At 34.5% G+C, this 27,983-nt stretch overlaps 2 protein-coding genes across 4 annotated transcripts in view; one reads left to right on the top strand and one right to left on the bottom strand.

Moving 5' to 3' along the window:
- The window catches only part of LOC101743051 (zinc finger protein hangover), a 69,590-nt gene that overhangs the window by 36,331 nt on the left and 5,276 nt on the right, over positions 1-27,983 (bottom strand). The gene's annotated exons all lie outside the window — the stretch shown is intronic.
- The window catches only part of LOC101742755 (heme peroxidase 2), a 58,774-nt gene continuing 46,419 nt past the window's right edge, over positions 15,629-27,983 (top strand). Inside the window, exon 1 of the mRNA XM_012695839.4 lies at positions 15,629-15,909. Within this exon, the coding sequence (XP_012551293.2) occupies positions 15,893-15,909 (17 nt within the window). The 5' untranslated portion in view covers positions 15,629-15,892. The remainder of the gene's footprint in view (positions 15,910-27,983) is intronic.

Genomic DNA, 27,983 nt, shown 5'->3' with positions numbered 1-27,983 from the left:
TCGCTCGTAGAGGCCCCGATAACTTAGAGAAGCTGATGGTAGTTGGTCAGGTTGACGGGAGAAGATCACGCGGACGCTCACCTACCGGTTGGTCTGATCAGGTAAAGACGTTCACCGGCCTGCCAATAACCGAGGCTATAAAGACCCCCAAGGGCAGGAAGACGTGGGGAAGCATTGTGCATTGAGTGGTCAACATTTCTAATTCGACACGACCTTCAGCAATAAAGAAGACCAACTCAGAAGATTCCTCCATCGTGGTCAAGTAATCCGTAAACATGAGCTATGGGTGGTTTTTATATCGATATAATGGTCGCAATATTTATTAATTAACAATAAAATGATTTCTTAAGTTATGGTTATTAATTGTAAGTTTCATAAGTCTAAAACAGATGGCGCCTTAAATCAGTTTTTACAGACAATTGTAATACTGTCTGACATTAATATCTCATAGAGGGTGCTGTGCTAAAAATACCAATGTTTCACATAAGCTACAATTTAATGGCATAAACACCACGTGTTGCTGAAGCTAAAGTATAAGTGAAATTTATTTCGTAGTAAACGCAATACAGTGAAATCCAATTGTTCTTACTTAGTTAATTTTTGGTATTAGCATAGCCGGCCACGTGTTGTTTAGAAACAAAAATCTTAGCCACAGCAACGTGTGGCCGGGTCTGCTATAACGATATAAAACAATATCGTAATATAAATCAATGTCTTGTGAAGCTATTTCAGACAACTTTATGATGTAGAAAGGCTATCTCTAACCAGAATGACATATAGAACTGCAATGTTTTGCGTAGACTTCTTATAAATATTGTTCTCGGACTAAACGCGTATTTCTGTAGATTTTAATATTTTGTTAAGAATAAAAGTGTTTAAACGTGAACCAAATCAATAAATAACTGAAAATCATACTTAAAAAATCATTACTATATCGAAATAATTTGTATTTTTTATTTGTTTGTAAAGAGCCTTTCAAATATTTCCATCACAGCACTAATGCAACACTTTAAAGCGAAAGCAGTCATTATATAAATTGACACTAAAGTTGAATTACTGAATTTCGTTAATTGCTGATAATTGTAAAAGTTTCACTTACAGATTTGTTTACGACTTTAATGTTAAAAATAAATCTGTTTTAGTTCACATAATATTTAAATGAAAGATTTTTCTGTATGCAAATGTGAATATTTTATTCGCAATACAACAATTATATTCGTGATATAAAAAAAAAGATTTTTAGCGTTTAAAATAGTCACTTTTTTGGGTTCCGTAGCCATAATATATTACACAAAACCTTCATGACTTCGTCTGGTTTGTCTGTTTGTATTTCACAGACATTTTATTACATATACAAAACATATTACATAACACCTAGATATGGAATTGATATTAAAGATGAGTACTAAAGATACTACATACGGGTTACTATATATTTATTTGAATTTCTGTACAACTAAGATTGCGCGTTATTTAAATTAAGTATGGCAGTGAGCTTTTAGGGTCTGTAGATGTATTCATTATGCAAGTGGTTGTAAAAAATGTAAATTTAAAATATTGTTTCTATTTTAATTACTACAGATTGGATTCTAAAGTAAATCTACAAATTTGGGTAGGTATTGGTGAGTCTGCATATTGAAGCATAGTTAGCTGAGATATAGCATTCATCTGTTTAAATTTGAAGGATTAGGCAGTCATTACCTCATATAACATAAGGTAGGGAAGACGAATATATTAAAAAAAATAGCACTTTCAATATTAAATAGTAATAGCACACCGCGTCATCCTTGTCTTGAAATTTAATCAAAATTAGGGATTGAATTTTTCGGTTAAAAGATTATTTAATTAACTTTTACTTTTAAGTTTAAACCGATTCCGCACCGTCGTTTAATGTGAAGTCGAAAATAATTTAGAAGTTCTATCGAACCCCGAGTTCACAGAGATTTCATTTATTTAATATGAATACCTATTTTTGTCAACATAATTATAATAATAACATGTATCTAAATTCTTATATGAGTTTGTACTGAGTTTTGAAAATCTTCTTTTTTTTTTTTTTTTTTTTTTTATTGCTTAGATGGGTTGCCGAGCTCACAGCCCACCTGGTGTTAAGTGGTTACTGGAGCCCATAGACATCTACAACGTAAATGCGCCACCCACCTCGAGATATAAGTTCTAAGGTCTCAGTATAGTTACAACGGCTACCCCACCCTTCGAACCGAAACGCATTACTGCTTCACGGCAGAAATAGGCAGGGCGGTGGTACCTACCCGCGCGGACTCACAACAGGTCCTACCACCAGTAATTACGCAAATTATAATTTTGCGGGTTTGGTTTTTATTACACGATGTTATTCCTTCACCGTGGAAGTCAATCGTGAACATTTGTTGAGTACGTATTTCATTAGAAAAATTGGTACCCGCCAGCGGGATTCGAACACCGGTGCATCGCTACATACGAATGCACCGGACGTCTTATCCTTTAGGCCACGACGACTTCAAAACTTCTCCTTCTTCTTGCTCTTATCCCAATATTTGTGGTCCGCACAGCATGTCCTCTCTTTCCTCATGTCTACACACTCGCATATCCTCCTTCACGCATTATTTTCAAGACTTTTAAGAAGCCCCCTCCTCAGTTTTGAAAACCGTAATAAAAATATCTATTGATTGAAATTTCATTTCAGCTACAGAACTCTTTACTGAGATTGACCTAAATCACGCTTACTCGGTTTATTAGTTCAATACACCAGAATAAACTTCTTAAAAAATTGACAAATGTCTCAAATTCTTGCAAACGATCCATTTTATATGTCAGCCATCTGCATATAATTGATCTCTTGTTGACCTCTTAATTAAGATATTCAAATATGAATCACAATACGACGAATTATGTTAATCTAGAACTATCGAAACCATTAACACTGACACCATTCTTTAAATGAGATCAAATAAAACCTTCGACAGGAAATTTGTGTTCGTAAAAACTAAAAACAACATTTAGGTAAGTTTTTATTATATGTTGTCTGCAATTGTTCTTGATAACAGCTTCTAATAGGTATATTATACACACTATTATTTAACACCACGATTTTACCACGATTTTCACGTTGAATGAGGTCCCGATATTTCGGCATTTTAACAAGCGTCATAATCATGGGTAGATAACATTATATTATTGTATTTGAAGATCGAGGTAGGAACGCCATAAATAATAATGTATTTAATAAAGATAGACCAAATTTTAAAATATTCGTAACAGACATTTTATATTTTTACATAAAGATAGACAAAATGTGTATGTAAAACGGAAGATAAGGAAGGACTGGATAATTGGCCAAAGGTTGTCGGGAATGCTACTCTGGAATACCAAGCCAATTCAATAATATTTCATCGTGGCTTAAAGGATAAGATACTTGATGTAGATATTCAAATTCAAATTCAAATTCAAAATCATTTATTTCAACTTAGATGTCAGTATGACACACTTGTTGAATGTCAAAATACAAATAACAATGTTAACTCTACCACCGGTTCCAAAAAAAGCCACAGTCCTGAGAAGAACCGGCGAAACAAACTCAGCGGGCTTTTTTTTTTGTTTTTTCTCAAATATTTTCTTTTTTTTAAATAAATAGAAATATTCACAATAAAAGAAAAAACAAGTCAAAAAAATACAATTAAAAATAATAATAATAATAATAATGAAAAATGAAAAGGCCATTGAATGAATGAATTTCGGATGATGCGAGGATCGAATCTTGCAAATGAGATCCGATCTATCTAAGGTACATATTGTACCGATAACTCTGATTTTAAATGACTTGTACGATTAATAAATTATAATTTTTTTAATTACTGTTATTAGGGCGTATTGTGAGCACGCACGTGCCTGTATCAGTCTGCCTATTTCTGACGCGAATCAATCAGGCGTTGCGGTTCGAAGGGTGAAGCAGCCTTCTTTAAAATAATTGGTACTTGTATCAACTCATTATTGTCGATATAGCTCGTTATTATTTCTGTGAGCTCCAGTTACCATTTGATATGCCCTGAGCATGAACTGATTCAACCAAATAGTGAGATAAAAATACTATATTTCAAAGTAAGTCAGTTAATAATAGGAACTGTCATCGTGGTGTATCAGATAAATCTAATACTCAAAATGAATACCTGCGGTTTTGATTCTCTGTTTGTTGTGTTCTAGAAGCACACGTGCTATTTACCCCGTTGAATTGAAACTTTTCATTATTTGTTGCCATTTGATATAAATTTCAACGCAGGGAATCTGTCACATGAGTAATTTCAACAAAACCAAACTAAATGTACAACAACAAACCATTAGATTCTTGATCTCGAATAAAAAGAAAACAATATAGTCCAAAATAATTTGATTTCATTTTAATGCAAACAATATATTCGGGCATACATTTAATCGATCATGAAGTTAGTCTCATTGTTAAACGTTCGTTGGCCAAGTAAACTTTTGCAGCGGGTTGCGAAATATAGATCAATGAGGATTTTCCTCTCTCCTCCGATCACGAGTTTCACGAATCAGCATGCGATAACTATAAACGCTTGTGCAATATTAAGCTTGCTGGAATCAATATAATGCACAAATATTTCAAAAATATTTATTTATTTCACGTTTAAAACAACGGTGGTGAGTGGGTGAACCTGATATTATTGAAGTTTCCCAGTAAATAAATGATTATATTTGATGGATTTGATGGATGTTGGAATCGAATTTATGACAATCAGAAGCAATGAGTGAGCAGCTTGTGGAGGATGATATAAGCGTGGCGGACTCTTGAGGTATATTTCTGGGCTGGGGTTCACAAGCATCGCAATCTACCTTCCAAGATATATGATATTGTTTTAGTCGTAATACATTGCCTGTCCATAAGATATCCTTAACAAACGCACGTTGATGTGCATGTTGTACGCTTGCTCTTTTTTTGTAAAGCGCATTATGGCGATGTAGAAGATTATTGATTTTGTAAATTTTATAACGCAAAATAATAATACCATTTTATATAATACCATATTTGAATAATATTATATTTATATTAATACCATATTTATAGGTATATTGGATATAGACGATAAATTAATCCAAATCATACTTAGAGATCTCTCAAGAATGGTAGAGGTATTCGCGTTGTATTAAAATAGGCCCATCAAACCCACTCAACATCGGGTAGGTCATGGCCCATTTATAATAGTTGATATTGAAGTAATTGTTGATGAATGACTTTTGAATTCATTTATACACATCATTTTTGTCCGTTCATTTCTTCTCTTCATTCTCCACAATTACAGTAGCAAGTTCAATCATTGTTTTAACACTGTTCTGAATGGCATAACACGTATATTTAGTGCCATATAATTTATAAAAATCGGTAAAAAAGCAATTGCGGAATTATATGCAAGTGAACATGTTTCACGAACAAAGTAAATTTGTATTTTTTTTTGCCAAGACTTGCAATTCTATTTAAATAATACATGACCCCAAATCTAAAATACGCTAACTAATAAAACTTCTTTATCACTAAGACATAAAACGGGTTTTAATTCAAATTAACACACAGTTCAGGCAGTTAAATAGATAATATGCTATAAAACAATAGGACTTAGAATTTAATAAAATATACGAAAAGGTTAATTTTTAAAAATAATCTTAGAATTTGTAAAGCAACATTTTGTATTGCAATATCGAATGTTAATGTATAAAAACACGGATTTATGAATAATTAAAATTGAATAAAAAATCATACTTTTAAATTAATTTCATAATATATCCTTGGTGACGTTACACAATTATTGTGAAATCGGTCACGTGTGTTTGCAGTAATTTTCTTATAAGCACTAGTTTACAGACTGTCGAAATGTTAACACAACTGGTGGTGGCACCTATTTTCAGCCCAGATAGGTAGGTACATTACGCCTTATTAATATCGTGAAGTAGTCAAGTGGAACGTTTTTTGACTAAATTGACCGACCCTACGCTAGGAATTTCCACAAACAAGTTCCTTCACCCAAGACTCTAGTTATGAAATATTCACATAAATACTCACTGGGATAGGAAATCGAATCGGGACCTTGTACTGCAGGCAGGTACTGACCGTTTCAGGCTTTGAGAGTAGGACACCTGTCTACAGTGATATTTTATGTGATACCTTCTATTTTTGCATGAATGAAATTTCGCATCAAGGGAGTTTATAACTGGAATTAAGCGGTTATAGCCAAATGTCCCGGGTAACGTCGGATACATCTGCTGCTGTTATAAAATATGACAGTGTGTTCAGCGGTCCGTGTGTTTACGTAACAACAGATCTACAAGTCAACCGATACTGTTCGGGTCGGAGAATGACACAAGCAGCTATTTATCCCGGGAAAAGGCTTCATTATATCTGAATTACAAAATACAACACGGTTGTAATCGCGAAGCTAGTTGTACAATGAAACCTCAATTTAATATCTCAAGGTGTTTTCTGAGCTCTGGGTACAAATGAGCATCAAGCTTAACTTGAGTTTCTCTGTCTCTCAACGCCACTAAAAGATAACTTATCGGTAACATCTTTAAAGTAACTCCTAATGTTCTTGAGAATCTGTACAATGAAGTTGCGTGATCAGCGTGTGTCTGCGAATGCACGGACACAATGTGTCATTGCGACATCTACGCATCCTATTAAGAAACACAACTTCGAAACATTCAAGTAAATCAAGAGTGTCATTGATGCATGATGCACTTCAATACGGACATTTTTTTTATAGACGATTTAAATTAAAAATGCGATACAATGTTACAAATCTCCCTTCAATAAGCTTTGACTTGGCTAATATTGAAAACTGGTCCAATGACCATTTGGTCGGTTAAAATCCTTAGACATTAATTTTGGTTTCCTTTTTATACAGACGAACATACTGTTCTCCTTATGTTGAGTGGTTGCCCCCCCCCCCACATCACATGGAAGTCAGTAATTCCAAAGGCCCATCCAAGTCTTGCCTACAAGCCTACAAGACTTGAGTTCTCGATTCCGATCCGGTAGTGGATTCATTCGCGAAGCAGCTACTCTTGAGTTGTTAGGTTTCCTTTGGAGGCGCTCGGGTAGTCGTTAGCGAATCCTATCCCTCCTGGCTGAGCCCTTGCTCGTCCACCTGTCCTGGAAAAACTGGAAGGTCCTTGGGGTACCAGTAATCTCACAAACAAAAAAAAAGGCTTGAGTTCTATTAACATCTCCTTATTCTTTTTTACACCCTATGTCTATTAGTGTCTTTTTTATTGCTTAAGTATGTTTTGCAATAAAACTAAAATTGGCGTTTATCAACTGATGTCAGTCGCCTAAGCTAGTCTAATGGCCTTCACTCTCCTTGAACACCAGACAGTTCGAATTTAGAACCAAAATATTTCCGCATTAATATTTTAATTTGTGTTAAACGTGATTACTGCAATACAAAAACAATTAATTTAAAATTTTTATGCAATCGTTTTTAGTAAGCCAACTTTGTCTTTTTATTACATCCGGATAATAAGTTTACTAAGTCGTTTTAGCTTTTTTATTACTGTAGCAGGCAGACATACGGATGGCCCACCTGATGATAAGTATTCATCGTCGCTCATAGACATCAGCACGACTGGGGACACAGCCTCTTCATAAACTTCGTTTGAATAAGGACGTCGCGTTTCAGAAATAGCATAACTGACTCAAAACTAATCTATATATACAGTCAAACCTGGATAAGCGAGAGTTCAAGGGAGCACAATCTCATTCTCGCTTATAGAGGTTTCTCACTAACCCGAGTTTCTCGCTAATGCTCCCTCTGAATTTCGATTCGCGATTTTCCGCATTCAAATGCATTCACTATTTTAAGTTTATGACTTTAATGATAGTACTTTAATTTTCCGTTTTGACATTATGCAGAACAGAACTTTCCTTCGCAATTGATTAACGATAAACTGAGTAAGTCCGACAAACAGGACGGTACACAGGCACACGTGTCCATACGAAAATAATGCGATAAAAGAATACGATAAAATAACAACGTTATTTAGTTCCACGAAATAAAATAGGTTCAATATTCACGAGAAAACAATACAAAAACAATGATAAGAGGTTCCACGAAAGTTAAAAATGAGTCATAAAATAGCAGATGTTAAATTTGTAATTTGTTTTGTCATTTGTTCCTCCTAAATAATATAAATAAATAAATAAAGCTTGGCTGTCGCTTATAGAGGTATAGATAGGTAGCAGTCTCACTTACGGAGGTCCATGAGGAAAAAACGACTCTCTCTTACAGAGGTTTCTGTTTCGCTAATAGAGATTTTGGGAGCTTAAAATGACGGGTCCTTGCTTACTCCCACTTATAGAGTTTTCTTACTTATCCAGTTCTCACTTACCCAGGTTTGACTGTATATAAATGAATTGCTGTTCGTTAGTCTCGCTAAAACTTGAGAACGGCTGGACCGATTTGGCTAATAAATATGAAAATGCTCGGAATTAAATAAAAATAACAATTTTGTTTTTCCTTTGATGTGTCACCCGTCGGACGGATTCCTTTTGTTTTTTTTTTCTAGTTTATTTTATAAAAGTTTAGGTCTTTTATTTATCAATTGAGGCACTACGAAGTCTGCCGGGTCAGCTAGTCTTTAATAATTCTTTAGAATTAATCGTTCGAAAACCAACCAATCTCAGCAGCAGCGAACGTATTCAAACATAAAACCGTTTTTACGTTCATAATAATTATGTACGTAATAATTTTCTGCTTAGACCCAGATACGATATCTGTGGATAATTATTTGGACAAAGCAACAAATGTCAAACAGTCTCGCCGCTACAAGCAATAAAATTAAACGAATGACATTTTAAGCGGTGCCGCACTATTATTGTCAAATTTGACAATGAACATGAAAAATGTTTTAGAATGTACACACAGACGCTATCATTTCGGTACAATAGTTCCTAGTTAGGATAATCTATTACACAATAACAGACTTAGTCGATATGATCTCACAGTGAAAGCTGCAGAAAGCTTGAAACCAGTTCGGTGACATCACTAGCTTCAAAAAAGGTTCAACGTTCATTTCACTACAAATTCATACGACTAATGATAAAATGACAAACTGTTTAGTTGAGTTAATGAAATCATTAAGAATAGGATTTTTGTGCCATACAGAAAAAAAACCTTAAATCTCAAAAGTCTTTGCGAATATCCAGCCATAAGTAAATAAAGATGGGACGTAATTTTAACGTTTTTCCTCTAAAGTTAATTTAATGTTGAAGTCGAAATAAAAACGTAACAGGAACATAAAACAACTTATCATTACGCACGTGATTTTGAAGGCCTTATTTGATGTTTTCGAAATATCTGCAATATTACGTTGTAAGCAAACATTTACATATTTAACTTGAAACAATATTGACGGAAATTTCACTTTCGTTAAACTCCAAACAGAGTACCACATCTATAGTAGGTATTTAGTCTAATATGCCTTATGATTATTTCGAAATATTCGAATTCGAAAATAAGTAAATATTTGAAATTTTATTACAAGCAAATTTGTAAAAAAAATAGGAAAATGTGAAATCAATCTGATCAGCTATACGATTCTTTTTCATTAATTTTATGCACACAAATGATGCTCGGTGATCAGTGATTGCCACCATGTCGCTGATACAAAATTCAGAGCATTGAACAATCCCCTGCCACCCTAAATAAATTTTTTTGGTTTATATCTTAGTTCTTTTTTTTTATTGCATAGATGGGTGAGCGAGCTCACAGCCCACCTGGTGCTAAGTGGTTACTGGAGCCCATAGACATCTACAACGTAAATGCCTCCACCCGCCTTGGATATGAGTTCTAAGGTCTCGGTACAGTTACAACGGCGGCCCCACCCTTCAAATCGAAACGTATTACTGCTTCACGGCAAAAATAGGCAGGGTGGTGGTAACTACCCGTGCGGACTCGCAAGAGGTTTTACCACCAGTAAAAGTTGCACTACAGACCAGAAAGAAGTACTTAACTAAAAAATATATTAGTAAATGTACTTGTAAACATAAATATACTGTATCCAGAGTACTCGCTATATTACTCTTTCAAATCTGTTTTCTAAATACATCGTCACAGCTACTCCGCAGTTTCAGATATTGCTAATAGATAAAACAGAGCTAAAAAGAGTCATGACGATACATCTATATTCACATGAACAAAGCCATGTGTAGATCAAAGTATTGCTTTGAATAAAATGATTAAGCCATACCCTGTATAAGTATGACCTATGAATTTGACGCCAAGTGGTTTGGCTGCATCTATGTATACTGTTCAATATATGTACAGGCGATTCGTCAAGCTTTTCTGTATTATGAAATGAGCCTATTGTTTTTGGTTTACTTTGAATTTCGCTTCAGCTCTTTTTTTTTCAATTCGACTCTTCAAACAAACGTTTAAGATTCCGCCATTTTCAGGACCCGTATTTTACTTATATACGTCAATTTTCACACATATGTTACACAGAAAAGGTACAGCAGTTGTATTACATAAATTTAGTAATCAACTTTTCGATTTTTATTACAATAAATTACTAACGGTTACTACCACAATCCCAAAAATATCTATTCAATATAATTATTTGTTTGATGCTGTTGGAGTTTGAATATAATATTAATGGCAGGCAACACTTGACACATGATTACAGATTTCGAATATTAGAATTATTTTAAATGTTTAAAAAACAGCTGATTGTATTCTCGTAAGAAAAAGTCAGACTTCTCATCTTGACACGGTCAAAGAAACATGTAATAGTTTTATAAAAATATAAAGATAATAATTTTATAATGGTGTAAAAGTGTTCAAGCTATCTGCAATATAATTATAATGAAGCAGTGTATTTTTAAATAGCCCCTCGTCACCTACAGAACCCAATCCCTTCAAATTTAACCGTCCAACAGATGCTGTTTTAATATTAATATTTTGTTTTTCCGAGACAATAAAAATATCACTTGACTCGTAGATTGCGTATTAAGAGATATCTGACACTATTCAACCTTCGGCCGCATAGTCTATGGTTTTAAATTTTTATTTCACTCAATCAGCCTTGACCTTCCGCTGTAACAATAACTAATTAAAATTTGTTGTTACAGTCATTTGACTAGTGCAATAATTTGTTAGTAGCAATGTCTTTGGTTATTTTTTAATTATATTTTGTGTACAAAAATACTACCTTACAGGTCAATGATATTATAAAGATAAAGCCAATATGTTTCCGAACGTGAGGTCAGGGTTTGGCTATGCGCGGAGCATTGCTGGCGTCTATGAGCGACAGGGACCACTCGCCATCAGGTGGGCCTCAATAAACAACACAAGCTGTTTAATTTTATAAATTTCAAAATATTTCAACTGTACGAATGGGCGAACGAGTAAACAGTCTATCTGGTATTAAGTGAGTACTGTAGCCAATAGACATTACAAAGCGATTGATACGTGACTCCCTTTTTGACTTTTTTCCCGCGGTGCATATACTATTTTATCTCCTACTAGGCCGAAAGTTCGACATTGTAAAATACTTAGCACCCGTGGAATACCGAGCCGGGGCCCAGGGGCGAAGCCCTGGTGTAATAATTGAATAAGAACTGTCTGATGAACTCATCTTTGTTTAATACTTTATTGCCTTTTGTTTATTTCACTTTTACACTAAACACAATATTGCAAATTACCCGAACACAACAATGGTGGAGAATTTTAGGTGCGCGAGAGTAGACGTAGACACTAACGCGCATGCGCACTTGTACTCAGGGAGAAAAAGTTACACTTTCTTCCCTGTACAGCGGGAGGAAAAAGTTACACTTTCTTCCCTGTACAGCGGGACGAAAACCGAACTTTCGGCGTAGGTAGGAGAAAAAATTAATTAGATTTTGAATTTTACTAAACGATTACTGTTATTCGAACGTCCTAGAAAACGATTGTGAACACTCATTAAATACGTATTCATTAGAAACTAATATCAGAATTCACCACGACTTGAACCTTAGCTTGATCGCAGTGACATCATTCGATATGAGCGAACCGAGTGCCTTACCAATTGCACCACGGACGCTCGTCTTTAGAAAGCTTTCAGAATTTTATTTCCAATAACGGAAATAAACTTTACCGCTTTCGAGTTGCATAACAATGTACATATATAAAACAAAAAACGAACATGGCGATTCTTACCTTTTGTTATGATTTGGGACGTTTCTCACAATTACATTGAAGATGTCCGTACGTTATTTTTTTTGAATTGACGCACTCTGTATAATTATTTATATAACCTATAAAAAGGCATGAATTTAAAGAATATTAGGATAACATTGAAACTAAACCACATTGAAATACTACAAGAATATAAACTACAAGCCGTACTCGCCCGCTTCGCTGGGCATTTAAAATTAACATTATTATTTATTGTCATTATTATTAGAGAGTCCACTCACACTCATATAAATATTAGCCTATCCAGTATATACATATTATATATTTTCTACATGGATACCAAGTTTCAAGTCAAGCATGGTTTAGTAGTTATAACGGAACATCCGTAAAAAACCACTGTAGATTTATATATTAGTATAGATTATATAAAACTATTTTAGAAGTGCTTCTGATAATGAAGAGTGACATATCTAACTCTATGAAATATACAATATAAAAACTGTAAGAATAACATTGCAATGTACTACAGTGTTAACCACAGAAATAAATCAATCTTGATACTATCTCTGTGGTGTTAACCGTCGGCAGGCCAAGCTTCTTTAAATATAAACGATACTATATAGCTCTAATAGACTCTTCTGAATCTAATAGACGCTTCTAGCTTTAAGCTTTAGTGCTGGGATCAGATATCTCCAAGTCATCTTACAAATGGAACCCGTCGAAGAGTATAACTAACCTATCTCATAGCATTAAACCACTGAGTTTCCCGCCAGATCTTCTCAGTCTCGCGATTCCGATCCAGTAGTAGATTCATTCGCGAAACATCTGCTGAGCTGTTAGGTCTTTCGGTACTATTAAAAAAAACTATAGATTTGTAAAAAAAATATAAGTAGCGATATACTAATAATAATAATAATAGTTAATAATAACCAATAGTTGTGTCGGTACACGGCTTGATAGCGAAAAGTTTCGATCAACATCTTAAGAAACTTTCGTTATCCAGCTGGGTTAAGGGCCTAATACAGAAGGCAGTTATCCTCGATACTGCACGCATTGTGAGGAGGTTTCTCACTCTGGAGTCCTAACCACCGGTGGCTTGTGTCGTAGACACCGCCATCAACGGCAATCTATTTTTATATAGTGTTTTTTAAAAATTGTATTTTTAATATCTTTTTTAAAAAATATTATGTAATTAATAAGATTTTAAATAAATATAAATAAATAATAATAATAGTAAACATTTATTCCAAACATAAATTTACAAAAAATGAAACAAATGAAACAAAAATTATACCTGTTGGGAGTCAAATAATATAATAAAGTATTTATAAAAAACATTTTTTCGTACGATTCAGTAAATTTATGAAGTCTACCTGTATACGTATGTATCATATGACCTAATACTACCTAACAAATAATACCTAACACTATGAGCCCTTGAATTTAGAATGTCTTTTTTTTTTTTTATTCTAATACAACCTCGTCCAATTTTATTCATATTTAATGCGAATATTGGGAAGCTCTTCACAAAGCGTTCACACGTCCAGTTCGATTTATCACGTGACTTTTCTTAACGCGTCGGGGTCGTCGCAAAAGTGAAAGTCAGTTGCGCCGGTCACCACTTACAATCGAATAAATATTAACCCGTACATTATGTAATGACGATCAACATATCCACTTGATCTTGCGTATAACAAAAAGGTATAATGTCGTGTTTTCGCTATTGCCGCTATAACTAAAACAATGGAGTCTAAATCGATCGATTAATATAAAGATTAAAATGACTGGTGGAAAGACCTCTTGTGAGTCCGCGCGGGTAGGTACCACCACCCTGCCTATTTCTGCCGTGAAGCAGTAATGCGTTTCGGTTTGAAGGGTGGGGCAGCCGTTGTAACTATACTTGAGACCTTAGAACTTATATCTCAAGGTAGGTGGCGCATTTACCTTGTAGATGTCTATGGGCTCCAGTAACCACTTAACACCAGGTGGGCTGTGAGCTAGTTCACTCATCTAAGCAAAAAAAAACATGAAAATATGGGATACAAGATAAAAGAAAACATCACGATTCAAATACACAAAACGTTTCATTGCTAATACGTCTTCACCTATATTTTTTCTTTCTAATTTTATCAAATAGTTTTTTTATAAATTAAAGTTCCTAGTACTAGGCATAATAATGGAGCCCGCTGAGTTTCTCGCTGGATCTTCTCAGCGGGTCGCGATTTCAATCCGGTAGTAGATTCATTCGCGAAGCAGCTACTCTTGAGATGTTAGCTCTCCTTTGGAGGCGCTCGGGTAGCTGTAAGCAAATCCCACCCCTCCTGCTGAGCCCTTGCTCGCCCACCTGTCCTGGTGAAACTGGAAAAGCCTCTGGATTGCCAATAATACCTCATTCATAAAAAAGGTACAATAATTCTATTCTACGTGGAACGTATGATTTCTTTACAGCATAAAGTATTTGTGAGCCAACACAAGTGGGTACCACCCGCCTCTTTCGAATATGAAGAAGCATGCGAACTCATGTTTAAAGATAGGTGGCGGCATTTACATTATTGATGTCTATAAGCTCCGATAACCACTTAGCGCCATGTAGGTGGTGACCTCGGCAACCGATGTCAAGATATAAAGAAAATATGTTAAGAAAATATGTTCGCAGTAGGCAGCGGCTTGGCTCTGCTCCTGGCATTGCTGAAGTCCATGGGCGACGGTAACCACTTACCATCAGGTGGAGCGTACGCTCGTCTGCCTACAAAGGCAATAAAAAAATAAAAAATAGATGGTAATAGCCACATGTGACTTTTCGACTTACCAGCAGTATACTTAAAATACTCGGAACTCTGTGATCAACTTTTTGATACTTAGATTATAATTTAAAATATCTAGAGACCCTTCAATCCTTTATTAGCTGTTAATTGTAGAAATGTATTTTGGTATGCAAACTAATGCTATTGATATTACATATATTATTTACAAATCAGAAAATTACGTTTTTATAGCGTACTATGATAGTAAAGATTACGTTAAAATTTATATAAATTACACTAGATCTAAAGTTACTATGATTTTATTTGCTATACTATATATTTTTTAAAACTTGGTGCATCCGTTTTCATATTCGATTTTAGGATAAAAAGCCAATAATATTATTTGAACAAAAATTCTGTAACCGCTAACAGCGATTAGATTAGAGATTCACGAATACAAAACTGTAACACACGCACTTACAACTCTTAGCACTTTGTGATGTAATCAAGTCGTTTTATTTACCGAAAGAAAGTAAATGTTTTGCTGCTAAAAAAGTGGGACGCCTATGTATTCTGAACGATCACTGTGTCAGTGGCGCGCCAATTTAGCGGGTGGACGGAAAATTGAATTTTGTCACTGCATACGCAATAAGCGCGAGGAAGATAGGCGTCATCGTCGGACGTAACCGCGAAGTTTGATAACTTTGGTAACTTTCTCTCGGTGGTTGGCTGCGGTACAGCCTGCGTCAGCCTCATTCCGCGTCACCCATCGAGCCAGCACGGTCGTCGCGACCGGTGTGCGCTCATCACACCACCGACTCGTGCACATTTATATTTTATTTACATTCGAATGTACAATAAAAAAAAAAAGTGATTCCGTTCAAAGAAGTCGTGCTTCTCAGCTTCGTTTTCGTAGGGTAAATGTTCTATTGAGTGTCCTTTGTTCGTTTGACTATTGTTGGCGACAACATGGGAGCATTTAAAGCGTAAGTCGGATTTTTTTAGTAATTAAAAAAAAATGTGTGGTGTCGTGGAACACCGGAAGTTCTTATTATAAAAATATTCATTTTAAGCTCTATTCGAGGTATAAAGAAAATAATTATTCGGGTATACATTTTTGTTATGATTTTTAATTGAAAAAAAAAACCACTTTACAAAGTTATCAACTTTATTTTATTCACAATGATTTATAAAAAATATATAATACAAATATGTTATTTTTTGTACGTTATTACAAAGTTAAGCCATAAATTGTGTGCATTACTAATAAAAATCTTACGTTACGGACGTTTTTTCCCGGTTAGCGTACCCCTCCGCATCGTCCCATAAGGAACTTCGTTCCAAAAACTTACATTAATTTCCGGTTTTATCATTAAAACTCATTAGATAATTTATAGCGACGAATATGGACTTAGGGAATTAAAATGTTGACAATGACACTGCGCCAAATTAGCGAAATTCCTTTCAACTACAAAATGTAGGACAATGCCATTCGGGGCTAAGGTGAAATAAATATGATATTCAATAAATTATACACTGATAAGAATGTTTAATTAAAAACAACATTACCTATATCAATCTGTAAAATTTGTATTATATAAAAATTTACAAAAAAAATAACACATAAAAATGTCTAAACCTTAACAAATAAAACATGTAAATTTTTGTTTTAATAAAAACACTATGAACAAAAATCAAAACCGAATCAATTTTTAAATAACGTGTTACATCGAAATTCAAAACAAATGAAAATAAAAGTTTGACTCTTTTCAACCCAATCTACTACATATTATTATGTACATGTATGCTCCACATAGATACGAATAGCTTCACCCCAGAATATTACACAACCGTGTCATTTAATACGGACATCTTGTAACTTCCTGGGTTTATGCAAATAAAAGAATATTAATATTTAATGTGTCCATCAAATAAGTACAGATATATCTGTGTAATTTTGACCTGTACCTGAAAGTAAACAATAATACGCTAAAAAAACGAATTAGTTGAATCCTTAAAACTTTTTTTTTATTGCTAGATGGGTGGATGAGCTCACAGCCCACCTGGTGTTAAGTGGTTACTGGAGCCCATAGACATCTACGACGTAAATGCGCCACCCACCTTGAGATAAGTTCTAAGGTCTCAAGTATAGTTACAACGGCTGCCCCACCCTTCAAACCGAAACGCATTACTGCTTCACGACAGAAATAGGCAGGGCGGTGGTACCTACCCGCGCGGACTCACAAGAGGTCCTACCACCAGTAAATCACCAAAACACGGTTTTTCTCTTATTACAGCTATCTATCTATCTCAGTACAGCTTATTTCAAACTGCTTAACTAATGTTGTCTAAGAAATGTTAATCGCATCGAAGATTTTTAGTACGCCTAATAAAAGTTGAAGTCTTAAAGTACTCTTTTTAATTAGTTTATTTGCGATAATAAACCATAGTGATTATAAATAATACTACGAGAATTGTAGTCACAAACATTTAATGAAAATTTGAAATGGCGGGAATCAATGCTGATCTTATGAGTCATAGAGAATAGAGCATAGTAGCATTAAATATAATTTTTATTTATGAAAATACAATACAGCTCCTTCACGATGAACAATAAATAACATACGTTAATCTGTCAACATGAAACGCATTGCAAGCATTGTTGTTAAACGAAAAGACCACATTTTAGTTATTCATTAAAAATTTAAATTTTCTACCATCAAATGTCAACAACCTCGTTTACACTGATCACTATTTATGAGTAAATTTATTAAAAGTTCCGCTATCCATCATGTTTTAATTAATTTTCACGGTGGATTCCATCCGATTAACAAATCCGTTTATAACGTTTTTTTACGATATTTCGAATTTCTTCACAGATTAATATTTAGCCAATCGGTTTTTTTTTCTGCGTGGGATGTATAGCTTAATTGGTTATTTCTACATAAATATGAACACAAATAAATTTTATTTCAAAACCGACGTTGAATGAGTTTAGATTTTACTGGTGGTAGGACGTCTTGTGAGTCCACACGGGTAGGTACCACCTCCCTGCCTATTTCAGCCGTGAAGCAGTAATGCGTTTCGGTTTGAAGGGCGGGGCAGCCGTTGTAACTGTACTGAAACCTTAGAACTTGTATCTCAAGACGCGTGGCGCATTTACGTTGTAAATGTCTATGGGCTCCAGTAACCACTTAACACCAGGTGGGCTGTGAGCTCGTCCACACATCTAAGCAATAAAAAAAAAAAAACTATTAATTACATATAAGCGCATTCATTCTTTTTTAATATTTTGATATTCATTTTTCGAATTCGCCAATATTATATAGCTAAAAAATTAATATAAACACACAAGTCACCTTTGAGACCAATGAAAAGTGTTTCGACGCTGTGTTATTTCAAACGAATGCTAAATTTTCATAACATAAATGACAGATTTGTTTTATTTCTTCTTACAGCATACGTACGTACGGGTAACACACATTATTTCTTACAAATGTTCATTTATGTAATTATATTTACGTAATATTTGATGTTAATAGTATATTTATTACATTACGTGTATTTTAAAATTATAATTAATGTATGCTTTGTATATTTATACAGGTATGTACATAAGTATTTTACTAGTTTATTAATTTACAAGAAAAATTGTTGATATAAATTCAAATGGAAAGCAGTCTACCTACTCCTTACTTACTTTGTTCTTATTTTCGGTGAATAGTTGTCTAGTAGACATCGGTTTGAGTAATAAAACCGCCCTATTATATATAAAATTATAATTTGCGTAATTACTGGTGGTGGGACCTCTTGTGAGTCCGCGCGGGTATGTACCACCACCCCGCCTATTTCTGCCGTGAAGCAGTAATGCGTTTCGGTTTGAAGACTAGGGTGGCCGTTGTAGCTATACTGAGACCTTAGAACTTATATCTCAAGGTGGGTGGCGCATTTACGTTATAGATGTCTATGGGCTACTGTAACCACTTAACACCAGGTTGCCTGTGAACTCGTCCACCCATCAAAACAATAAAAAAACAAAAAAATAAAAAAAACTTTACGCTATGACGAATCTTTGTCTATTATTTGACCTAGAATAAACACTTTACACGCCCTTACAGATCGAAGGCAATTTTGACACTTCCATTGCGTTAAAAACAAGCTAAATAAACGAAAAATGATTTGTGTCAAGGATTCATCATTGGATATAATATTACATGTGCCTAATGACAACACAAAGCGCTTGCTCGTAATCAAGCAAAATGATTTACAGTAAAATTGATTGCTTCAAATCATTATGGAGAATGATGCAGTAATTAGCTTTTTTTTTACTTGACCTCTGTCAGTTGAAGGTTTTCTAATTTAATGCACGTGCATGATAACAACATATTGAATATCTAACATATTATTAAAAACTAATGCGATTAACTTTATCATGAGCCAATATTTTCATCACGTAATTTCTTCAGTTTTCGCGAGTCGTAGATACAATTAAAACATTTTTTTACCATTTAATCTCGGTTTTTACTGTCATTATATTATTTACAAAATTTCGAATTCTTTACAGTTTTCGTGGTCACCAACGACTGGTTAAAGGGTAAAAGGTTTACAATAAGCCTAGTCGGTTCAAATTCAACTGGGTCACGGGACCTTGTATTCGGTAAAGCGGGTAGTAAGCCTAAGTCACGAACTAGAAGCCTGTATACCGCCTAAAACACAATTAACTTAAACTAAAAAGGAACATCGAAAAAACTTAAAGCAACGAATACCGAACTCAACATTTAGAAATACTTTTAATTATTAACAATAGGGGTCTGCCTAAATCCCGACGTGAAACAGTCATGATTTTTAATTTGTGGTATAGGCCATATAATCGAATGCGCTTGAGATTTTGATTTCATATCTCCAATCGGATGGTGACGCGTTGTGGTAAAACTGTGTAAAAACTCAAACGCGCAAAAAATATCATTTGCGTAATTACTGGTAATAGTCAGCGGTAAGGGTTCACTCGTCTAAGCAATAAAAGGAATCTTTGTGTTCCGGTAGCTATCTAATTACGAGTATGTTGGATGTCGTCAGCTTAGCATCCATAAATATCTGCCTGTGATTATCGTAAAAGGCAACTCAGGAATTGGTCGGAGAATAAACAGTAACATTCACCAAGCATTTACTGGTGGTAACACGTGTTCTGAGCCCATATGTACCACCACCCTTTCGATCTCTTGTCTCAAGGTAGGCAGTGGCATTCGCGTTATGTTATATATGAGAACCGATGAACAGTTTATATACCAGCTGGGCTGTAAGCTCATTGATCTGCCGTTATGCAGAAACGGAAAACCAATTAAAAATATACATTTACTCAAAATATATTCAAAATTGTATGGAGTTGGAACAGCTTCTTTCGTTTGCCGCTAGGGGTGGTGTTCTAACTCCATACAAATTTGAGTTAACTTTTACGCGATCGAGAAGTTAAAAAACTCATATTTCGCACACAAATGTTGATCGCAGGGAACAATAACCAAGCTACTGTCACAGCTTAAACCAATTCTACCATTTGTTTATTAGAGAACAAGCGGCCCGCTTCGGCTCCGCTCGGGTCTTTAACAAAAATCAATGATATTTAACGTTGTTTTATTTTTTAAACAATAGAACACATATTGCGACTTAACTATAATAGTTAGACATATGCTGTCGCGACACTTTTTGCAAATAATAATTTGTTCTATAAAGCCGTAGTACATTATTTTATTCTGTTATCAATAGTTTTCGCAGTGCACGCGATGTAAAGAATATTTTAGGATTTTTAGGTAATTTTTTTTACACCTTGGGTTACATTATTGGAGTTTTAGTAAGGATCCCTAATTTTTTTCAAAAAAGATTATGGCCTATGTCACTCCGGAATAGTGTAGCTTCCAAACAGTGAAAGAATTTTACAAATCGGTTCAGTAGTTTCGGAGCCTATTCAATACAAACAAACAAACAAACAAATCTTTCCTCTTTATAATATTAAGTATAGATAATTAAGCTATTATAAACACTCCCTAAAACGATTATCAGGAATGAGCGTGCGTAATCCGGTATCGTAAGTTGCGTAATAACGAAGCGACTTTCGCGCGTGATCCACGTTACAATCGCGACCCGCATTTCTGTCGGTGTCACGGCGATGTTGCGTCAACTTCGCTTTTATTATCCGGCCCTTATTGGCTTCCTTACTCGGTTTTTTTTAATTAGTGAATCCCGGATACGCTTCATTGTAGTATATGTTTCATCGCGCATCATCCATTGAACTTTAATAAGTGCTGCACTTGCAAATTTGGTTCGAATCCTGAAAGAAAGAAGAGAGATAGGTGCTTTTCTTTTTGTAGTTGTGGGTCAGGCCGTTCAAAGCTTTTTGTATGCAAAGATTGAGGATAATGGAATTCAGTGTAACACCCGTGAGATCCTGACGTGGATCTTGTGCGATTTTTTCTCACATACTGCCACTTCATCGGTTCTAGGGAGAGCAATTGGTTGTGAAACAGTTTTGATAATCAGATAAATACATCAAATAAGAATTCAAAGAAGCTTAAGATCAATAGTCAAAACTTTTCCAATTCAAATTTGTTTTACGATATTATAGGCACAGATATCTATCTATAAACGAATTTTAGGAAAAATATTATTAGAAAATATAAATAATGTAAAATAGAATTTAGAACGCCATATACAAAATAACACACGAATACTACTTCTAGAAGTAGATATATAGATGTCAAAATAATTAAATTAAAAATTTTAATGTTCTTCACTCGTATCTAATTACACTGAAATAATTTTGAACCCTTGTGTCTATCTTCACTGTCTAACCTCTACCCAGTTCTACCGCCAACCAGTCATGTGCTCTTGTTTGAAGGATCAAAACTATGAGCACTTTTATTCTATTTTATTCCACTATTATTAGTAATACCAAAAATCTATCTAACTGTTAATATGCAATAGAAAGAAAGTAATTTACGAAATTTGACTTCGGTAAACTTTTGTCGACGCGATAAATAAATTACCGGTCGAGAACAGTTTAATCTAAAAGTAAATTACTAGCACAATGACTAGACTCATATGTTACGGTCACTAGACGATTACGTAAGATCACGCGTGCTCATCATAACAGCATTACCGTATTATAGTTATATATTCTTCCTTCCTTAGTTATTACACAAGATTACACGCCATTAAATAACTTGCATTAATAGTTATTCCGATTTTTAAACACGACTTAATAAGGCTTACTTTCGTATAACATTAATTAGTTAGCATTTTATTTGGCGGAATCACTTTGTCCGGTTTCATTTGCGGTATTTTTGAACTGTTTGTGATGACATATATATTAAACAATTTACTTTTATTTAAACACAACACAACTTAAAAACAATACAACTTTTGTGTTATTTACGGCACAGATCCTAACTGGATTGAAATGCTTAGTAGAACCCGTACATACCACAAGGCATTTAAGTATACCGGTATTAAGGATATATCCCTTATTCCAAAACAAGAAAAAGAGAGTTTAACCTATTGACACCAGTAAAAGCAAATAAAAGTTGAAATACTTGAAAATACGCCTTTGACCGGCGCATGTAAGATATAAAGAGACACCAAAGTTGAACACCTGCACGAAAATAAACAGATAAACATAATAATGATTTTGTCTGTGGTAACTACATTTTCTAACCGAAGGCTAACCAGTCGTTAAGTCTAGTTTGGTTACAATTTACTTTATTGATTATAATATGCAACAACACTCAATTCAAACGATATGTTAAGCAGCTTCATACGGATAATGTACACTAATATAAAAACGGCAATAGGCGTCGAAACGCCTCCCACCTGTTCTGGTGAAGCTGGTATTCATCCGGGTCACCAGAAAAAAAAAGACACGATTGAATTCAACCATACTTCCGATTTCGCCTACAAAGAAGTCCTGCACTGTAACCTAAAGGGTGTGATTTTAAATCGCATTTGAAAGTTCAGCAACATATCTCAAAGTAAGTACAAGTACTCACTTGAGACCAATAACCAATGTACTGAATGAGCCCCGAATAATCAATGACATTATTTCTAAGAGAAAGTATACTTAGTTGGATGCAACCATGATTATGATAATTTTCTTTACAAATTAATAAACGAGGAAGCTATTAAGCTTATAAAAAATGTAGGAAATATTAACGGCATACCATAGAAATTAATTATTCGCCGTGGGTTTGTATGTTGTGTGTTCCACGTCGTGACTTACGAGTAACGTCGAATAAAGCGCGTCTGCATGAATAATTATTAAAGTAATATCTCGAGATACCATATTTTTTTAATTTATTAACCGTAATATTAGATTATTTTTAATTAAAATATTACATAGGAACTTATGTACCACTCGGTATTAAGTGGCTACCGAAGCCCATAAATATGACTGTGGCGGGTAGCCATCATACAACGCAAGATATTTGACAGATGCCTGAATCTCGCTTACGACATTTTCAAGATAAGCTTGCATATATACAAGTTCCGAACAACAACATTCGGACCGTCGGTCTACCGAGCAATATCATCCGCTCGGTGGAAGATCTTCCCTTTCGTCGTTTAAGCCTCTCCAAAATCACAACTAGAAAGTCACTAGCCACCTTGAGACGTGCGGAATTCCTAAGAGTATTCACGACTATTCTACAAGTACATTACAGATCGAAACGCATGATTGCTTCCGGGACAGGAACTTAGGAAATTAAAGTGGGTAGGAATATAGACGACGATAAAATGCCCTACTGCGTTCAATTAGCAAAACTAGCTCGAAGAGATGGGATATTTTATCTCCTTATTAACAGCGAAATTTAGATTATAAATAAATTCACTGACCCGAAAATTTTGTTTTCTTATTTTGTCGTCAGTTGCTGTTTTTCTGTTTAAAATTTTGCTTAAATCTGACTGATCAGTATAGCCTTGGTCATCTTTGAAAATCCTTTCATACCAGCCGATGATCAGATCAAACTTATGGTCTGCAATATAATCTATTTGAACTGGTGGTGGAGCATATTGTAGGGCCACACTTGTCAGTATTATCAGAAGATTTTTTAATGATTGTAGGGCGTTTAGTGATCCAGACGGATGGGTACTACCATCCAACCTGTTTCTGCCAAGAAGCAGTGATGCATTTCGGCTTGAAAGGTGGGACAGCCGTTATACTGTAAATCCGAGACTTAGAACTCATGTCTCAAGATGGGCGGCGCCATTATCAATGCCATTGGCAACACTAGGTGGACCGTGAGCTCGTCCACCCCCTATCATAACAAAATAAAAAAAGAATGGAATTACCGTATTATAAAGCTAATTGAATATCCAGCTCATACAGATGGTGGCGACTATATCCACGCTATAAGACATGTATGATCCCCGGTAGCTAATTATTAATAATTAAATAGATCATAGCTCGCCTTCACGTCTTAACAAAAAACGCTTCATCGTGGATTCCCTTTAGAGAGAGAGAGAATACACTTTATTGCACACCAAAACACAATTTACATTAAAAACACAATCAGAAAAAGTAGATACATTTGTGTGTGTCTTTAATGTGTTTTAATAGATTGTAACGTTAAGTAGTTTGTACAAACTGACCTTTACATTACAAACACACGTTAGGAAGTAATCAAAGTCTAATCAACCGATCTTACTTATTATCGACACATTAATTACGCTTCACTTTAAGCCGACTAATAAACAATCATAATAATGAACAATGGACAAGATTTGAAAAATACACGGATACTTTTATTGCATTTATAGGCAAATTTATAGAACTAGTGGTGGTAGGACCTCTTGTGAGTCCGCACGGGTAGGTACCATCACCCTGCCTATTTCTGCCGTGAAGCAGTAATGCGTTTCGGTTTGAAGAGTGGGGCAGCCCTTGTAACTATACTGAGACCTTAGAACTTATATGTCAAGGTGGGTGGCGCATTTGCGTTGTCTATGGGTTCCAGTAATTACTTAACACCAGGTGAGCTGTGAGCTCGTCCACCCATCTTAGTATTAAAAAAAAACGAGAATACGGAGTCATTCGGATGTTGAATGATCACCGCGCGATATGACCGACCGAATGATATCGATAGCGATAGGCCGGAATATCACTATACCCTATACTTCATTTTAATGCCGCGTGATGCATAGCAGAAATAATCTCCGAGAACCTCGGATGAGTTCTGTTACGGTGACGTTTGGCTATAACGAAAGAAAAAGGAGACAATCGGCTCATCTCAAGAAATTCTTCAAAACCCTCTTCATGGAACATGCTGTACAATGCATAGAAAGAGAACCGAAGTCTCCCACCGCACGGCCATTCTTTGTAATAACGATTTGTAATGATATTGGTAATTGCTGGCTATTACTTGATTTTTACTTTGTTTTCAATGACAACATTGGTTGACTAATCCTATAAGTTTTTTTCTTTCTTACGTGGGTGGACGAGCTCACAGCCTACCTGGTGTTAAGTGGTTACTGGAGCCCATTGACATCTATAACGTAAATGCGCCACCCACCTTGAGATATAAGTTCTATGGTCTCAGTATAGTTACAACGGCTGCCCCACCCTTCAAACCGAAACGCATTACTGCTACACGGCAGAAATAGGCAAGGTGGTGGTACCTATCCGCGCGGACTCACAAGAGGTCTTACCACCAGCAGAAAAGTATTTATTGATCGATGCTCTGCTCACGAACTCAGCAAGATATCTCTTTTTAATTCTTTCTCGCTGGTAGATAGTAAATACATTTATATAGTAATATATTATATAGTAAATACATAGATAGTAAATACATTAAGTCATTGATAGAACAAGATAAAAAACGAATTAAATTCTAAATGTAGACATCACATTTGAGTGTGTGTGTGTGTGTGTGTGTGTGTGTGTGTGTATTATTATACATAAAATAATAGCATCAATATAAACTTGAAAAAAAAAAGGAACCAAACCTCAAAATATTGGAATTTTCATCACTTCGAATTAAACAACAAACTAAGCAAATTAATAAAACAAATACGCCTTATTACAACGAACGTTATAAAAAAGACAGGCAGACACCTGTTTCGTGAGATTCGTACAAAAAACTGCCACGTGACTGAACCATCACTACTCTAAGCGGATTTGTGCAAAAAACTAAAGGCTATTACCATCTATTACATTGTATACGGCTGTTTCATTGTAATCAATGTTGACACTTCAATCGTATACGCCAACGGATCAAGAAAAAAAGTTAGTTCGAAAATTAACCGATTTTACGATGTGATCACACGCAATACGGACGTGCGAAATTTGTTTCGGTAAATGAAAAAAAGGCGCGAATTATTATTATCAAAGTTCTTTTTTTGGAAAAACAACTTTTGATTTGTATCAAATTAAAGTAATTATATGTTTATTCTAAATTATATTATTCGATTAACAGCCTATAGTGATTTTCATTTTAACAGCTCAAATTGAATTTTGATTTATAATTGTTATCATCATAAATTTAAGTTATAGATATTATTTACGCATCAAACCCGCAAACTGGTCTCCTCTCCTCGGGAAACCAATAATCACTAAGCACACGTTAATTACAAACGTGAGAAATAGATAGAAAACTATAAATAATATACGGAGACCGCCTACGAAGCGATGAAACGTAAAATTAACGTGAAGAATTAACTTTATTCTTCGCGGCTTTGTAATTATCCGTTTTAAAATGATTACGCAACGTTCTATGTGTTGGATTAAAAGAAATTGACTTTTTGGCCCGAAGATTATAATGAAAAAGGTTTTAATTTATAGTTAAATACTTTTTTTTTATTGTTCTATATGGGTGTAAGAGATTATAGACCACGTGATGCTTGGTAGTTACCTAAGTAGATAGAGATCATAAAGTTAATCCCGCAGCTTAAGATATGAGTTCTCAATATCATTTTATATCCTTCAAACCGGCAAACCGGTAAGAGGTCAACGTTGTCGCCATGCGATTTATATTAGGTCTTTCTATAATTGTATTATAATAGAAGTGTGAAAAATGAGCTATTATTATCTATCTATAGTCGGTTGCTGTTGTATATTTAATGTTATTAGAGGTCCCGCAGTAGTCGAAATTCGACTATAGTTAATTGTAATTGTAAGCTTTTACACTATTATGATTGTATTTTATACTTCTATAATCACAAATTTCGCCAAGACTACACTATAAAAAATATTAACAAAGACAAACAACATTTAATCTCAATTTGACGACAGACGTCAAGAACCAAAGTTTGACAATAAATAGTAGGTATGCATGCGTGTGTGCGTCAAATATATGGTATGTAGTGTGTGTAATGTTTTCTTTATTAATTTAATGTATATTTTATGCAATATTTTAAAAAAAATATTAGCATAGTGCACTTCTTCTATATATTCTCTATAAGTGTGGAAAATTTCATACTCCTCCGTCCGTGCAAATTTCGTAAAAAGGGATACAAAGTTTTTGCTTCACGTATTAATATATAGATATAATAAAAGCTAAAGTATCGCTTAATACCGATTATTGCTGAAAATGATATGTTGTGGTTTGTAACTTAGAATATGCGGACTAACTTATACATGTACTACATAGACATCAGCCTAACATACTCCAAAATAATACATGATGAGATTAAACTTGCTTTGCTTGAAACGTATCTGATTCGCCACGTCTAAGGAATTAATAAGGATTTAAATTTTACCATTCTTCAATGTGCTCTTAAACTAATCTAGTTATGTTTACTTGTACAATGATATTTTTTGATAAACCTCCATCTTGTTGTGCACTTCTCTATATTTTTAAATAATTGTGCAAAATCTCTTTACTTCCTAAAACTAACCAGAATTCAGTATTGAAAATTAAGATTCACGCGTACGTAAATCAGAAAGCATGTTCTATTTTGAAAGTCACTGTTTTATTAAATATTAAAAGAATATAGGTTTCACATACCTTTTTCTTTTAGCTATTGAGTTTGACGCTTCGTTCTGAAATTAATACAAACATACCTATCTAAATATCTTAAATTG

The sequence above is a fragment of the Bombyx mori genome, chromosome 17 (assembly GCF_030269925.1).
Source record: "Bombyx mori chromosome 17, ASM3026992v2".
Taxonomy (NCBI): Eukaryota; Metazoa; Arthropoda; class Insecta; order Lepidoptera; family Bombycidae; genus Bombyx; species Bombyx mori.
Note: the sequence above shows the minus strand (reverse complement) of the source record. Positions and strands in the feature narration are given on the sequence as shown.